The sequence below is a fragment of the Ranitomeya variabilis genome, chromosome 2 (assembly GCF_051348905.1).
Source record: "Ranitomeya variabilis isolate aRanVar5 chromosome 2, aRanVar5.hap1, whole genome shotgun sequence".
NCBI lineage: Eukaryota > Metazoa > Chordata > Amphibia > Anura > Dendrobatidae > Ranitomeya > Ranitomeya variabilis.
This window is the reverse complement of record NC_135233.1, coordinates 223,993,881-224,010,132: the sequence shown is the minus strand read 5'-3', so window position 1 is coordinate 224,010,132 and position 16,252 is coordinate 223,993,881. Positions and strand designations below refer to the sequence as shown.

The following is a 16,252-nucleotide window of genomic DNA, read 5'->3' as shown; positions in this document are numbered from 1 at the left end:
GAAAGGACCCTGCCCCCGAGGGCTCACAATCTACAAGGGATGGGTGAGAATGCAGTAGGTGAGGATAGAGCTGGTCGTGCAGTGGTTTGGTCAATCGGTGGTTACTGCAGGTTGTAGGCTTGTTGGAAGAGGTGGGTCTTCAGGTTCTTTTTGAAGGTTTCGATGGTAGACGAGAGTCTGATGTGTTGTGGTAGAGAGTTCCAGAGTAGGGGGGATGCACGAGAGAAATCTTGTATGCGATTGTGGGAAGAGGAGATAACAGGTGAGTAGAGAAGGAGATCTTGTGAGGATCGGAGGTTGCATGCAGGAAAGTACCGGGAGACGAGGTCACAGATGTATGGAGGCGACAGGGTGTGGATGGCTTTGTATGTCATGGTTAGGCTTTTGTACTGGAGTCTCTGGGTAATGGGGAGCCAGTGCAGGGATTGACAGAGGGGAGAGGCAGGGGAATAGCGGGGGGACAGGTGGATTAGTCGGGCAGCAGAGTTTAGAATAGATTGGAGGGGTGCGAGAGTGTTAGAGGGGAGGCCACAGAGCAGGAGGTTACAGTAGTCGAGGCGGGAGATGATGAGGGCATGGACTAGGATTTTTGCAGATTCTTGGTTTAGGAATGTACGGATCCGAGAAATATTTTTGAGTTGGAGGCGGCAGGAAGTGGAGAGGGTTTGGATATGTGGTTTGAAGGAGAGATCAGTGTCAAGGATTACCCCGAGACAGCGGGCTTGTGGGACTGGGGAGAGTGGGCAGCCGTTTACTGTAATGGATAGGTTCGTTGGGGAGGTCAAGTGAGATGGGGGAAAGATGATGAATTCTGTTTTGTCCATGTTAAGTTTTAGAAATCTAGCGGCGAAGAAGGATGAAATAGTGGACAGACATTGAGGGATTCTGGTTAGTAGGGTGGTGATATCTGGTTCAGAGATGTAGATGTGTGTCGTCAGCATAGAGATGACGGCACTGAAAGCCGTGAGATTCTATGAGCTGTCCCAGGCCAAAGGTGTAAATGGAGAAGAGCAGGGGCCCTAGGACTGCACCTTGTGGGACTCCGACAGATAGGGGGCGAGGTGAGGAGGTGGTGTGTGAGTGGGAGACGCTGAATGTCCGGTCAGTTAGGTATGATGAGATCCAGGATAGGGCCAAGTCTGTGATGCCAAAGGATGAGAGGGTCCGCAGCAACAGGGAATGGTCCACTGTGTCAAAGGCAGAGGACAGGTCCAGGAGGAGGAGGATAGAGTAGTGCCGCTTGCTCTTGGCGGTTAATAGGTCATTGGTGACCTTGGTTAGGGCAGTTTCAGTGAAGTGGTGTGACCGGAAGCCTGATTGAAAGCGGTCGAAGAGGGAGCAGGAAGAGAGATGGGAAGACCAGGGCTCGATCGCCAGAGGGCTGCTGGAGACCAGGGATCGATTGCCAGAGGGCTGCCGGAGACCAGGGCTCGATCACCAGAGGGCTGCCGGAGACCAGGGCTCGATCGCCAGAGGGCTGCCGGAGACCAGGGCTCGATCACCAGAGGGCTGCTGGAGACGAGCCCGATCACCAGAAGGCTGTTGGAGACCAGGGCTAGATCACCAGAGGGCTGCTGGAGACCAGGGCTCGATCACCACAGGGCTGCCGGAGACCAGGGCTCGATCACCAGAGGGCTGCTGGAGACCAGGGCTCGATCACCAGAGGGCTGCCGGAGACCAGGGCTCGATCACCAGAGGGCTGCTGGAGACCAGAGCCCGATCACCAGAAGGCTGTTGGAGACCAGGGCTCGAACACCAGAAGGCTGTTGGAGACCAGGGCTCGATCGCCAGAGGGCTGCCGGAGACCAGGGCTCGATCACCACAGGGCTGCCGGAGACCAGGGCTCGATCACCAGAGGGCTGCCGGAGACCAGGGCTCGATCACCAGAGGGCTGCCGGAGACCAGAGCCCTATCACCAGAAGGCGGTTGGAGACCAGGGCTCGATCACCAGAAGGCTGTTGGAGACCAGGGCTCGATCACCAGAGGGCTGCCAGAGACCAGGGCTCGATCACCACAGGGCTGCCGGAGACCAGGGCTCGATCACCAGAGGGCTGCTGGAGACCAGGGCTCGATCACCAGAGGGCTGCTGGAGACCAGAGCCCGATCACCAGACGGCTGTTGGAGACCAGGGCTCGATCACCAGAGGGCTGCCGGAGACCAGGGCTTGATCACCACAGGGCTGCCGGAGACCAGGGCTCGATCACCAGAGGGCTGCTGGAGACCAGGGCTCGATAACCAGAGGGCTGCCGGAGACCAGGGCTCGATCACCAGAGGGTTGCCGGAGACCAGGGCTCGATCCTCAGATCGGCTCACCAGAAGGCTGATGGCACCTGGACTTTGATCAGAACAGAGGCCACTTCAACAGCAACTGGAGAACCTCTGCTTTATTGTCATCTCCTACTCCAGTCACATCCAGAGCTGCAGTTACGTTTCTTCTTCATCTCCTATTTTGCAGTAACACATGAGCAAATCTACCAGAAATAGAAATACTCGGCTTCAGCTGATGTCTAAGAGGAAGTCACTGCCGGACCCATTTGACCCCTAAAGTCCCCCTTCAAATTTCTGTTACCCCAATCCTTTCTGTTCTCCTAGACTTCTCTGTCCCCTTACAGACCCTTTTATTCTCTAGACTCCTTTGGGCCCTCTAGTCACGGCCATCTTGTCCCCCCAGGTAGGTATTCGTGGCCACTTTTTGGTCCAGGTAAAATCATGGATTTCTGTGACTTTCTTGCAATCTTGTGTTTTCCTAGTTGGAAAAACAAAATGAATGAGCGATACGTGACAAACTCAAAATGTCACACACTTCATGTTTAATTGTTACAGAACAATGGAGAAAATGCTTTAAAAAAATATATCAATCCCCAGTGGTGGGGTTGGACCAGGAGGCAGGAGACAACTAGTCCTGTAGTGAGAATCTCCTGCTGATAAAAACACTGATTTTATTGAAAAAGCAAAAGACACAGCCTAACAAGTGATATATTGTTGGAATTTGGGTCTCTGCCCCTACATCATGCTGTTCTCAGATTATTCCACAGATTCCCTTTAAGGACCAAGTATATATGGAATATAGGAGATAGTAAACCACTGAGCTAGAAATTACATTTATCCAGGATGTGACCACTAGGGGGCGAATCGTCTCTCCTAGAGATGGGAATTGGCGGCTGCTGCAGAGCTGAGTATTTCCGATCACTGAACACATTACTGTCAAGATGTTTATTTCCCAACAAAAAAAAAAGAATCGTATTGCTGTTCGGATACTCGCCCGCTGTCACCATGTGTAGACACAAACGTAGGTTCTCCAACTACTTATGATCCTGTCTTGGTAAATAAGTTACTGATCTTGCATTAGTCTTAATGTACAATATTCTCCAGAGCTGCATCCACAATTCTGCCGGCTGCAGAGCTGAAATCTACCAATGATGATCTGCTCTATTTTTATTTTCTGCAGTTTTGTCCTCCATCTTCCTGTAGTAGTACTTTCTTCCTTGCTCGGCATTCTGTCCGGTCTGTAGGCGATTGCTGGAAAAGCTTGTGATCACACACATCATTCAGTGAAGAGAGCGGTGCAGAGGGGGCGGCTGATGTGTGCGGACCCCTGTATCAGCAGACGAGAGCAGCGTGATTGCAACTGATTGGCTGCAGTGGTCACAAATGCTGAAAGTGTCAAAATAAACCCAAGCTGGACCACAGGAGGTCTATGCTGGTCTGATGGGGGAGGGGAGGTTTTATTTTTTAGGACATTGTCCCATATTTCTTTATAATGTTTATGCAAGTTCGTTTTTTTTTGTTTGTTTTTTTTTTTTACCCCAATCTCGCAAGGGTTAATTGTACCCAGAAAAACGGATGTGAGAATTGCGCATGATGCAGATGACAATAGAAACGTATGGAGATCTCTATGCACACAAGCCTATGCCGTACCCAGGTTAAGGGGACAGTCTGGGACACGTGCCTTTAAGGGAGACTATAATCTTATGTTAGGGCTGCAGAAATTGTACAAAAACAGTTTATTTACAGGTATTAAATAAAAAAGACAAATGTACAAAATGTCATGTCTTCGTTGGTTGCGGCAGCGGTCAGTCCTCTCGCATGGCGGTGTAGTGACATATGACGTCGTAGCTGAAGGTGACGGCGGCATCGATGTCCCCCTCCAGCTGCACCAGCGCTTGGCTCTTCTGCCGCTCTCTATGGAGGATCTTCCCCACCTAGGAAAGAAAGGGAAAAGTATGGTGAGTCAAAGGATACACAACCAATTCTGTCTCCAGCCAGCAGGACATGCTGGGAGTTGTAGTGTTGCAGAGCCTCCTGTCACAGCCAACCTCTGGGCAGAGCACAATCTGAGCTGTAACATCTCCGCAGCCGCTGCGGTCGGCGTCCGACACCGGATTTGTGGGCGGCATCATTTGCATCTAAGAGTCGGATGTCAAACACGGCTGCAGCCACAGAAACACAAAGCACAACGAGAACCCTGGACGCTGGGTGTAGTCTGGAAGCATGATGGAGGCTATCACTGACAATGGGAGTGTCCTCATGGGTGGTCCTGGAAGCCCGAAGCTCCGGGGGACCAGCCTCACATTAACCAGCCGTGTCCCGAACAGTTTTTCAGAGTTTGTGCTTCATGAATCTCTACATTATTTCATGTTAAAACACACCGGCTGCACACGGCGCCTGTCATGGTTCGGGCGGCACACACAGAGCATCTGCCATGGATTAGGAGGCACGCACACAGCATCTGTCATGGTTCGGGCAGCACGCACACAGCATCTGCCATGGATTGGGCAACACACACACAGCGCTTGTCATGGTACGGGCTGCACGCACACAGCACCTGTCATGGTTCAGGCTGCACGCACACAGCGCCTGTCATGGTTCAGGCTGCACGCACACAGCGCCGGTCATGGTTCGGGCGGCACACACAGCGCCTGTCATGGTTCGGGCGTCACGCACACAGCGCCTGTCATGTTTCAGGCAGAGCACACACACAGCATCTGTCATGGTTCGGGCGTCACGCACACAGCATTTGTCATGGTTCGGGCGTCAAGCAAACAGTGTGTCATGGTTCGGGTGGCACACACACAGCGTCTGTCATGGTTCGGGCGGCACACACAGCATCTGTCATGGTTCAGGCGGCGCACACACAGCATCTGTCATGGTTCGGGCGGCACACACAGCGTCTGATGGTTCGGGCGGCACACACAGCATCTGTCATGGTTCGGGCGGCGCACACACAGCGTCTCATGTTCGGGCGGCACACACACAGCATCTGTGATGGTTCGGGCAGCACACACATAGCATCTGTGATGGTTCGGGCGGCACACACACAGCATCTGATGGTTCGGGCTGCACACACACACAGCATCTGTCATGTTTCAGGTGGCACACACAGCATCTGTCATGGTTCGGGCGGCACACACACAGCATCTATCATGGTTCGGGCGGCACACACAGCATCTGTGATGGTTCGGGCGGCACACACACAGCGTCTGTCATGGTTCGGGCGGCACACAGCATCTGTGATGGTTCGGGCGTCACGCACACAGCGTCTGTCATGGTTCGGGAGGCGCACACACAGCATCTGTCATGGTTCGGGCGGCACACACACAGCGTCTGTCATGGTTCGGGCGGCACACAGCATCTGTGATGGTTCGGGCAGCACACACAGCATCTGTCATGGTTCGGGCGTCACGCACACAGTGTCTGTCATGGCTTGGGCGGCGCACACACAGCATTTGTCATGGTTTGGGCAGCACACACACAGAATCTGTCATGGTTCGGGCAGAATGAAGGGTCCCTTTAAAAATTATATCTGAGGCTGAGGGGGGGGGGGGAGGAGACTTGTCATAATGTGAAGGTCTATCCTGCTGTGTAGGGGCTGGCCCCCACCCTCCTTCCTTATGTACCCATCATTAGGAGGGGTAATGTGGCTCCCCCTATTGGCAAATGGACAAATACGTTGTAAAGTTTATATACTGATGTCAGTTTAAGTTTAAAGGGTTAAATGCATGCATTATTATGTGCTCAGTGAACTCGTTATAGCTGGCACCAGAGAGATCCCCCCGAAGCTGCGGCTGTAGCTCTAGTTGGCGTCTCCCTGAATGTAGGATATAGTTGGAGACTTGTCTACTTGCCTGGCCGCGATGTTTTCCCAGCACCACCATCACATGTTCTCCCTCCTCTTTGGGGATCACAGTCTCCAGCATGTCCTGCTTTATATCTGTGGGACAGAGAGCGAGAATATGACTGTGGATTCGGCACCAGAGGGGTTTTCCCTGGACACTGTTTTGGGGGCTTGTATTTACCTTCCAGGATATGTCCAGTTTCTGTCCGACACACGCAGGTCGTGGGGCTCAAAACATCTTCTACCACTATCTGCATGGAGAAAAAGAACAAAGGATGGACGAGGACCATCAGCCCCAATCATCTTACTCCGTGCCGCTCATGTCTGAAGGGACAGAGGCCGAGTGTGAGAACAATTAGGCTGCCGTCACACTAGCAGTATTTGGTCAGTATTTTACATCAGTATTTGTAAGCCAAAACCAGGAGTGGGTGATAAATGCAGAAGTGGTGCATATGTTTCTATTATACTTTTCCTCTATTTGTTCCACTCCTGGTTTTGGCTTGAAAATACTGATGTAAAATACTGACCAGACACTGCTAGTGTGACGGCAACCTAAAAGCGGCACAAGCAATAAGCAGCGAGGCGACCGGCCTTACATCTGCCCTCTGATCAGCGTCTACAATACATCGTTTGTTTTGTGATTTTTTGTAATTGGGTTTCGTGAAAATGTTTACACCTTTTGGCTTTTGCAGCCTCTTTTGTATCATTGCACACTGCTGGCTGCAGAAAGAGTTAAACAAGAATCGTTCAGTGAGCTTGGGGAATTTGCAATGCTTTTGTCTATAAAGAGCTGTGGAATATACATAATAAAGCCGCGACTCTGTGCCATCTCTGCAGCCACAAGACTATGGCAGGAACTACCGCACAGAAATATCAGTCAGGGCCAGCGTATGTGACAACCCCTCCCCCACACAGGCAGGACCGGCCTGTGTACCAGTGAATGCCAGGCTCCTTTATCTGCCCCACTGAGCAATGAGGCCGGCCCTGCTGGCTGGTGAAGGGAGCGCAGACTGCAGCGTCACAAGCAGGAGCCCTGGATCCATGCCGAGGGCTCAGGGACAGAAGCTACAGAGGCCGGATCTCACCATCGCTGAGACTCAAGTTTCACATAAAACCAATTCAAGGCCGTAAAACAAAATATACGGTAACATTTTTATTGCCTTACAGCATTTTTTTTTGCAGAAACCCCCCCCGCCCCTCCTCCCAAAGGAAAAAAAAAGTGCCATTTATGGTGTTTACAATCGAGTCAATTAATTTGATATTTCAATAGATTGGATTGTTATGGATGCGGTGAGAACACATTTGTGTATTTTTTTAGAATTCTTATTTTTACTCGGAGAGAATTTACGGGGGGGGGGGGGGGGGAGTCAGAATTTTATGTCTTTATTATTATTGTTTTTTTAGGATATTAGACCCTGTGATGGTGGCGGGGCTGCTGAGCATCTACAATGACGTTCACCACCATGGCGGCGCGCTGTCAATGTCGGTGTCTGAGACTGACAAGAGCATATACCAGGTTAACAGTCGCTGTCTCAGCCATTATCTACGGGCTACGTGGGAGTGTGGAATAATGGGGGCCCCAATGTTCCCCTGTGGACCCCGCAGCATCTCCAGCAGTAGCCATTACCTTGGAGTTGTAGTATTTTCCTCCTTTGTAACGTTTGTCAATAAATCGAACTTTCAGGTCGCGATGTAACCAACTGCGAAAGAGAGAAAAGAAGATCAACAAAAGGCGAAATAGAAACTATAAAAAAGAAAGAAGTCCGCTTTCCTCCAGAAACAGCAGCACACGTGTCTAGCGCTCCACTGCAGAGGAGGCGGCTGAGCTGCAGTACCACATACGGCCTGTGATCCCAGGGGGCATGATTTGTGGAAGAAAGCTGCTCAGCTTCAGGAAAATATGGCCATTTATTAACAGCAGCAAGAAAGCGCAGGACATAAGAGACCTGGGCACCATATTCAGAAAAGGGGGTAAAAAATTACCATAAATGACCAAAGAGTCTGTTGTAAGTAAATAAAAGAACAACAACTTTATTTAGACATATCTAGGTAACGGCATGGGGAAGCAGTGGGCAATTACACATGGAGCTGCATGCACGAACGCAGAAAGGGACGGTTGGACACAGGCGCCACAGAGAACCCACAATACAGAGTTCTTCCATCATCAGTGTACTGATCGCTGCAGACAAGTATCAGCACATGTGGGGAAGCCGGCTGTGTCTTATAGGGATGTGTAGTATGTACTAATCACACAGCGCCTAGCAGCGAGCGGCCAAACTATGCAGCTGACATCAGAAAAAGTTTCACGCTACCTGTGAGTAAGCAGCAGGAGAGGCGCAGCGGGTCCGTGCGTCCATGTTGGATACCGCTAGTGCTAGGTGTGGATGTGTCCCCTGTGCGGCATGTTGTAACAGATCGGTCTGACTCTTGTCAACTCAACTGGCTCTCACAATTATAAAATAAAGAAATCTATCACATGTCCAAATAAAAATGTGATTTACGATGCCACACACATCTCGTGAGAGCGCCCATGTGCTTGGAATACAGGCTGCAGTGACCACGAGGACACACTGAAGACAGCACCCCGCCACAACATGCTGCGTCACCAATGTAATAGCATGCTCTTGCTACCTAGATATTTCTAAATAAAGTTGCTATTCTTTTATTTACTTACAATGGACTCTTTGGCGTTTATGGTAATTTTTTACCCCCCCTTTTCTTCCTCTGTATATGGCGACTTGTCCACATTTTGGTCCGGTATTTATGTAAGCAGAATTCTATGTTATAATCTAGGAATACAGATACACATTAATACCCTTAGTATGCTGCAACTTTTCATGAGTTCCTTTTATTCTCAGAAAAGGTGAAGTGCAGCTGATCAGGACGTCCCTGCGTGTGCAATATCGGCCTCTGGCCTCAGTGATATCATCACAGAGGAAACAGAATGTGGAAATAGCACATCCTGCAAACTAGCAGATATCCGGACACTGCTCCGAGCCCCTTGGCCGGATACTTACCTGGGTTCCTCCCGCTTTTGCTTCTTCTGCTCTTTGTCTCTGTCCGGGCTCTTCGCTCGATGTCTCTTGTCTCTGCTGCTGGTGTGTGCATTTCTTTTCTGATCCCCGGTCTCCTCATCACCATCTCGCCTTCTTTGTCCTCTGTCTGGTGAGCGTTCCCGTCGCTGCTCTCCTTTACCATCGCGCTGCTCCTTCTCCTTCTCTGCTTTATTAAACCGACCTGAAAAACAATTAGAATTGATGACGTTGATCGGTAGAGTAAAAGATAGACCCCCGAGTCAGCACCAATATCCATGGCTCACCCTCACCCACATACACGGGTGTTCCTACAGAAGACATTAATAACATTGGGGTATTACACTTGCGCATCTGTAGCAGACATTTCTGAGACTGCCCCACACATGAGAAAGGGTTGGGAGGATTTAATGCACAAGTGCTTGGACTTTCACGGTTAATGTTCCAGGCATCGTTCATACACAAGGTGTAAAGTAGTGATGGCGACGTTTCCAGAGACAGAGTGCCCAAACTGCAGCCCAAAACTGACTTATCTAATCACGTAGTGCCAACACAGCAATTTAACCTGAATACTGAGGTTTTTGTTGGCATTCTGGTAGAACGATCCCCCATCCCGGTGTAAAGCCCCCCTTACAAGCACATCCTGGTATAAAGCTTCCCCCCCCCACCACATCCTGGCATAACGCCACCCCCAATCCATCCTGGTATAACGCCACCCCCACATCGCTCCATCCATCCTGGTATAACAACATTCCTCCTGGTTTAACACCCCTCTCATCCTGGTATAATGTCCCCATCCTGAGCCCCTTCTGTTCTTATTCTCACCTTCCCTGGCTCCAACGCTGTGCAGCATCCTGTTCTGTAACTGGCGCAGGAGCTGGCAGCTGACTTTGGTGTGCTGCACGGGTAGTGCATGATGTCACTGCCATGCGCCACATGACATCTGCTGTCAGCCTTTGATTGGCCAACAGCGTGTATGTCAGCGTAGGGACCTGGAGGGTTTCTGCATTGCAATACATTGCCCCGGACTGTGCGTACTTGGACGCACATCCATGTGAAATTGGCGTTGGTGGGCCCCTCTTGAACATAGGCCCGGTCGCACCCTTTGTGACAGCGATCGTTACGCCCCTGGATGTTGGATTGCTGGAGTGGCGGCACGCATACCCACAGAGAGGGCTCAGAGTGCCCCCTGTGCGTGCCATAGGTTCGCCACCACTGGTCTAATATATTGAAGCACGCCTGTGTATGTATATATACTCCAGCCCCGAGTGCTGCCGGCTGCAGTGTCAGACCTCCTGCATTGTGAATTACTTATGAGCCACATGTCCGACTGCATGCCACACTTATCTCTCGCAGATTACAGCTCACATGACATTAGTCACATTTGTCTAATGGCAGACAGTTGAGACGCACTGGAAAAAAAAAATATATATATATATTGTGTGCCGGATCTAAATGTTTGGTCTGGGTGTCCATTTCTACTATCAGTATCACTCCTGTGCTGTTTTAGATTTTTTCACAGACCCATTGATTAGCATGGAATAATTTAATCTGCCACTGCCAAAACCAGCCTCCTCCACTACACAACAGCTATGACAGGCTCAAAGAACTACATCTCATGTCGAACGTCGAACACAGGACTTGGGTCTGGAGCGACCACACGACAATCAGGGGCACTAGCTGTAATTAAAATAAACTACATTATTTTAGAAACAAGCTGCTCCCTCCTTAACCCTAATGAATACACGAGAAGGATGTACGACCAGTCATCTCCCACCAGAGCTCAGGTCACAGACTTTCCTAGGATAAGTGTAAAGTGAGGGCAGGACTATAAACCTGGCCAAAGCAGTCAATCAGTAACCCTTGTGCAAACACATATCCTAGTAACCAAATAATTAGTCCTTTCGGCAAAATAAAGAACTGCAAAGAGTCGGAGAAGCTGAAATTTACTTTAAAAGATCTGATCCCGGACACTGGTGGAGATAAGAGCAAAGTGAGGCTGCGGACTGGGACCTTACAGCGGTGGTACGCCCGTCACGTGAGATTATATTGTGTGGGTGCAGCGTGGTGCAATAAATCAGAAAGGGCGTCACAGGGCGCGTCTGTCTTATGTCGCTTCCGATCATCGTGAATGGCTGGAGAATAATCACGTCTCGTACTTACTGAGATCCTTCGCGTATTTGTTGTATTCTGCTCTGCTGACCAATCGTAACGTAAACTGGGAGACGGTGACGACTTCTCCACCGATCGCCAGCTTCACCATTGCTCGGCAGTTGTCGGCGTCCAGGCCCTCCACCTACACAGAGACCAGATAATGGTGATCATTGGGGTAATGAGGACACGACATGTGTCTCCATATACAGGGACAATCACTAACTGCACCTTCCCATACAGCTCCTTGTGGGCACCGCTCTGTATTAACACTGCGCTGCCCGGGCCAAGGCCTTTTGCTTCTTCTTCATCTTCTGGTTTGTCTCCTAGTTTCAAGGGTCTGCGTGTCTTCTGGGGCTCCAGATCATTGATAGCAGACAGGTCGGCTCCGAGTCCTAGCCCCTTGGAACGGAGCTTTTGCTCTAAAGGATTCACACCCCTATGTGGTAAGGAAACAATGATGGAGATTGAGTCAATTATATTTTTTGGGAGATTTACTTTTTCTTATGAAGTGGTTGGTTGAGACAAACATCTACTTAGCCTTTACAATACTGCTTTCTATAAAGCCATATTAATCCAAAAAGATGGCAAATTGTCCCCCAAAGTGACCATGGCCAACGAGACATAATACCCTTCCAGCAATTGCTAAAGGAACTGTCCTGGACTTTTATACTGATGACTTATGCTAAGGATAGGTCTTCAGTATCAGATACGTGTGGGTCCGACACCCGGCACCAGGTCCAAAGGTGGCTGGTGTATACACTATGTACGGCAACCAGAATAGGACCAAAGCAAATAAGAAGTCAGTCAGCAATCAAATGCTGCTTTTCGACTTTGAGACGTTTTATGTTTTAATGATCTTTTATGGGACAAAAATCCATGTTCTATGATTAGGATAGTCCAATAATATTTGCTTCCATATATCATACGCACTGTTTAAATGTCTTTCCGACGACTTCTCCCACTTTCCAGCCCATTCCTCTCATCATTGCCATGGCATATTGCCCCACATTGACCACTTCATAGTCTGCAGCCTCCGCCTGTGGAATAAAAACATGATTTCAGGGTTGCCTAACGTATTGCTGCACCGGAGCCATGTCATTGTTCAGCACTGCAGAGGGAAGGAGTCACAGGATCTGGTTAGTACGGGTAAAGAAGGGCACTGACCACCAGAGACACTAGTAACCACAACAGCAATTACTACAATGTGCTTACAACAGATTGCGTCAGCTCTGAAGTACATATATGAAATTCAGCATAGATCCTTATTATTGATTAGCGAGCGTGCTGGGATCCATGGATTTTTGTGTACTCACTGTAAAATCCTTTTCTCCGAGCCACTCATTGGGGGGGACACAGGACCATGGGTGTATGCTGCTGCCACTATGAGGCTGACACTAAGTGAACATATAAAAAATTAGCTCCTCCTCTGCAGTATACACCACCCACTGATTCCAGCCCGAACCAGTTCAGTGACACAGCAGTAGGAGATCAAAACCATCAAATACTGGTACAACATGTCAAAGCGAAGAACAAACACAGTCGTCAGGCCAACAGGGTGGGGGGTGCTGTGTCCCCCAATGAGTGGCATGTAGAAAAGGATTTTATGGTGAGTACATAAAAATCTATGTTTCTCCTTCGCTTCATTTGGGGACACAGGACCATGGGAAGCCCTAAAGCAGTCCCTGGGTGGGGAATTCAAACCCCATGTATCAACTAACACTAATTTCAGAACAGTCAACATTACTCTAATTCTCAATCCCCCACCACAGTCATCATAGGGGTACCAAATTTGGCTCAGAACACTCTCAAAATACTCATAGATACACAAGAACCAAAAGAGAGAAACAAAGTTCCGAATAAAAACCAAATAATTTATTCAATAAATACAATTTTACTTGTGACATATATAAATATACAATTTTACATAAAGACAAGAGTGGATAGATATAACTTCACGGGTGTAACACCCAAGGCCAGCAAATATATGTGGATGGGAGGGCCAGGCAAAATAGTCTCCCTTTAACCCCAGACCGTTATCCACATTGGTAAAAACATACACCGCTAAATAGGATGATAACAAATATCAATCTTATAAAGTGCTATGTACACAGACAACGTCCATATAACTAAAGTGTCTATTGTATCAAAAAACAGCGGCTATGCCATACCATGAATCCTATAACAGGTCATTAATTCAGGGGGGACAAGTAAACCGCTAGTGGGGTAATGCCAGGCAAACTCACCCATGAATCTCCACGCTGGACCCTGAGTGATAAAGCCCCAACGCGCGTTTCGCGTCGGCTTCCTCGGGGGGCTGTAAATCACTGTGTGTTACCGGCGTGCTTTAAATAGGGGCATCAATCTGGGCCATTACATTCATGCGGCGCATGCGCCGAGCGTCTCCTCACCACAAACGCGATGCTTCCGGCTCTCAAATCCGGCAGCGCCGAGCGGGAAATCCCGCGTGACGTCATTAGTCGGCGTTACCGGAAGTATCAGAGGCCTTACAACAACGCGTCGCCTAGGTGATGCACTCGGGGCATGCGCATCAGAATCAATCACCATTTTAACTCCTGGAGAGGAGAACGGCGCACCATCTTTAGTGGGGGAACGAGATTATGCTGGGATCCTTCTATGTGTACATGGCTCTATGGAATACTACTACTCTCATTACCGAAATGACTGATAAAAAATCGCAGACCAACTACCCGCATCCATCTACTCCCCAGAGAGCCCTGGATCGTTACAAGCCTACAGGAAAAATACCAAATCCTCAGGTGATAATATAATTGGAAAATATGTAAAATAAACGTGCTAAAAATATATACAACACATGACAATATCAAAAATGTGCACATAGAAACGTAAAAATGTGTGACAACCACAAAGTTCCATAGAGCCATGTACACATAGAAGGATCCCAGCATAATCTCGTTCCCCCACTAAAGATGGTGCGCCGTTCTCCTCTCCAGGAGTTAAAATGGTGATTGATTCTGATGCGCATGCCCCGAGTGCATCACCTAGGCGACGCGTTGTTGTAAGGCCTCTGATACTTCCGGTAACGCCGACTAATGACGTCACGCGGGATTTCCCGCTCGGCGCTGCCGGATTTGAGAGCCGGAAGCATCGCGTTTGTGGTGAGGAGACGCTCGGCGCATGCGCCGCATGAATGTAATGGCCCAGATTGATGCCCCTATTTAAAGCACGCCGGTAACACACAGTGATTTACAGCCCCCCGAGGAAGCCGACGCGAAACGCGCGTTGGGGCTTTATCACTCAGGGTCCAGCGTGGAGATTCATGGGTGAGTTTGCCTGGCATTACCCCACTAGCGGTTTACTTGTCCCCCCTGAATTAATGACCTGTTATAGGATTCATGGTATGGCATAGCCGCTGTTTTTTGATACAATAGACACTTTAGTTATATGGACGTTGTCTGTGTACATAGCACTTTATAAGATTGATATTTGTTATCATCCTATTTAGCGGTGTATGTTTTTACCAATGTGGATAACGGTCTGGGGTTAAAGGGAGACTATTTTGTCTGGCCCTCCCATCCACATATATTTGCTGGCCTTGGGTGTTACACCCGTGAAGTTATATCTATCCACTCTTGTCTTTATGTAAAATTGTATATTTATATATGTCACAAGTAAAATTGTATTTATTGAATAAATTATTTGGTTTTTATTCGGAACTTTGTTTCTCTCTTTTGGTTCTTGTGTACCCATGTATCAACTGTCTATAGATGCACTACCGCCGCCTGCAAGATTCGCCTGCCCAGGCCCGCATATTTGCAGAAGCCTGAGTGTGATGTTGCAGCGCTAGAGAATGTGTGCAGACCGGCTCCGCCGACATTTGGTGCAGAATGGCACAAGAGGCACCCACCGACCGAGTGGAGTGCGCCTTAATCCCCACTGGGATAGGCTTGCCCCTGAGACGGTAAGACTCTTGAAGAGCCGAGATTATCCATCTGGCTATTGTGGATTTTGAAGTGGCGAGTCCCTTCCTGTGACCCTCAGGAAGAATGAATAAAGCGTTCGACTTACATAATGACGCTGTCCTTGAGATGTAGCTCCTGAGAGCCCTCACCAAATCCAGAGTGTGAAGAGCCCTCTCCACCCGGTGTACCATTGTCGGGTATAACAAGGGCAGGACAATGTCCTCACTAAGGTGAAAAGAGGAGATCACCTTGCCTAAGAAGGACGGACCACCTTGTCCTGGTGGAAAATTAGAAAAGGCGCTCGACAGGACAGAGTGGGCCAGCTCTGAAACCCACCTGATTGACGTCACCGCAACAAGGAAAGCGCCCTTTCATGAAAGGTGGGTTAGCGAAACGTCCCGCAGAGGTTCGAAAGGAGACTCGACCTCAACATCCAATGGCTTTCTATAAGGAGGCAACATGTGGGAGATCGCCTGAATGAAAGACCTCACCTGCGGCTTGGAAGTGATCCTGCGCTGGAACAAAACAGATAAGGCGGAAACCTGACCTGACGGAACTAAGCGCTAGACCTGAGTCCGGACAAAGACTGAAGAAACTACAATATGGACCATACACAAGAGGCAGCTAACAAAGTGGCTGCGAAATGGTTTTATTGGGAATCCTTCTTATCCTTATCGATGTACCAAAATATGCTAAGATAATTGCTAACTTATTCCGGTATCATAGTACATACTCCGTCTGCCTTAGTGATTTGTCCTCATGGTCCTTATAAACATTTCTTCTCTTTTCTCCTCTTCTTGTTGTTTAGGTTTAACAGGTTGTAAATTGCCTTTTGCAAACTACTGTTGATACCGTATGGAGTTGTTTGTATTCATGTAACTAAACAATTCTCTATTTCAGTAATTACTATGCCATGGTGTGTTCGTTTGAACCTGTTGATATGTTTGTTTTAGTTGTGTATTGTATTATAAAACAATAAAAATTTTGAATAAGAAACTCCAATATGGTGG

At 48.8% G+C, this 16,252-nt stretch overlaps 2 protein-coding genes across 3 annotated transcripts in view; one reads left to right on the top strand and one right to left on the bottom strand.

Moving 5' to 3' along the window:
- Positions 1-3,989: 3,989 nt before the first annotated feature.
- Positions 3,990-16,252, bottom strand: part of GPKOW (G-patch domain and KOW motifs) — a 46,272-nt gene continuing 34,009 nt past the window's right edge. For both annotated transcript variants that reach the window (XM_077283764.1, XM_077283763.1), the window contains exons 4-11: positions 12,232-12,338; positions 11,530-11,737; positions 11,311-11,443; positions 9,133-9,352; positions 7,743-7,815; positions 6,297-6,366; positions 6,126-6,211; positions 3,990-4,202 (exon numbers count right to left, since the gene is read on the bottom strand). In XM_077283764.1, the coding sequence (XP_077139879.1) occupies positions 4,074-4,202; positions 6,126-6,211; positions 6,297-6,366; positions 7,743-7,815; positions 9,133-9,352; positions 11,311-11,443; positions 11,530-11,737; positions 12,232-12,338 (1,026 nt within the window). In that variant the 3' untranslated portion in view covers positions 3,990-4,073. The remainder of the gene's footprint in view (positions 4,203-6,125; positions 6,212-6,296; positions 6,367-7,742; positions 7,816-9,132; positions 9,353-11,310; positions 11,444-11,529; positions 11,738-12,231; positions 12,339-16,252) is intronic.
- The window catches only part of LOC143805027 (chromobox protein homolog 5-like), a 31,877-nt gene continuing 26,598 nt past the window's right edge, over positions 10,974-16,252 (top strand). Inside the window, exon 1 of the mRNA XM_077283766.1 lies at positions 10,974-11,172. The gene's annotated coding sequence lies outside the window, so the exon portion shown is untranslated. The remainder of the gene's footprint in view (positions 11,173-16,252) is intronic.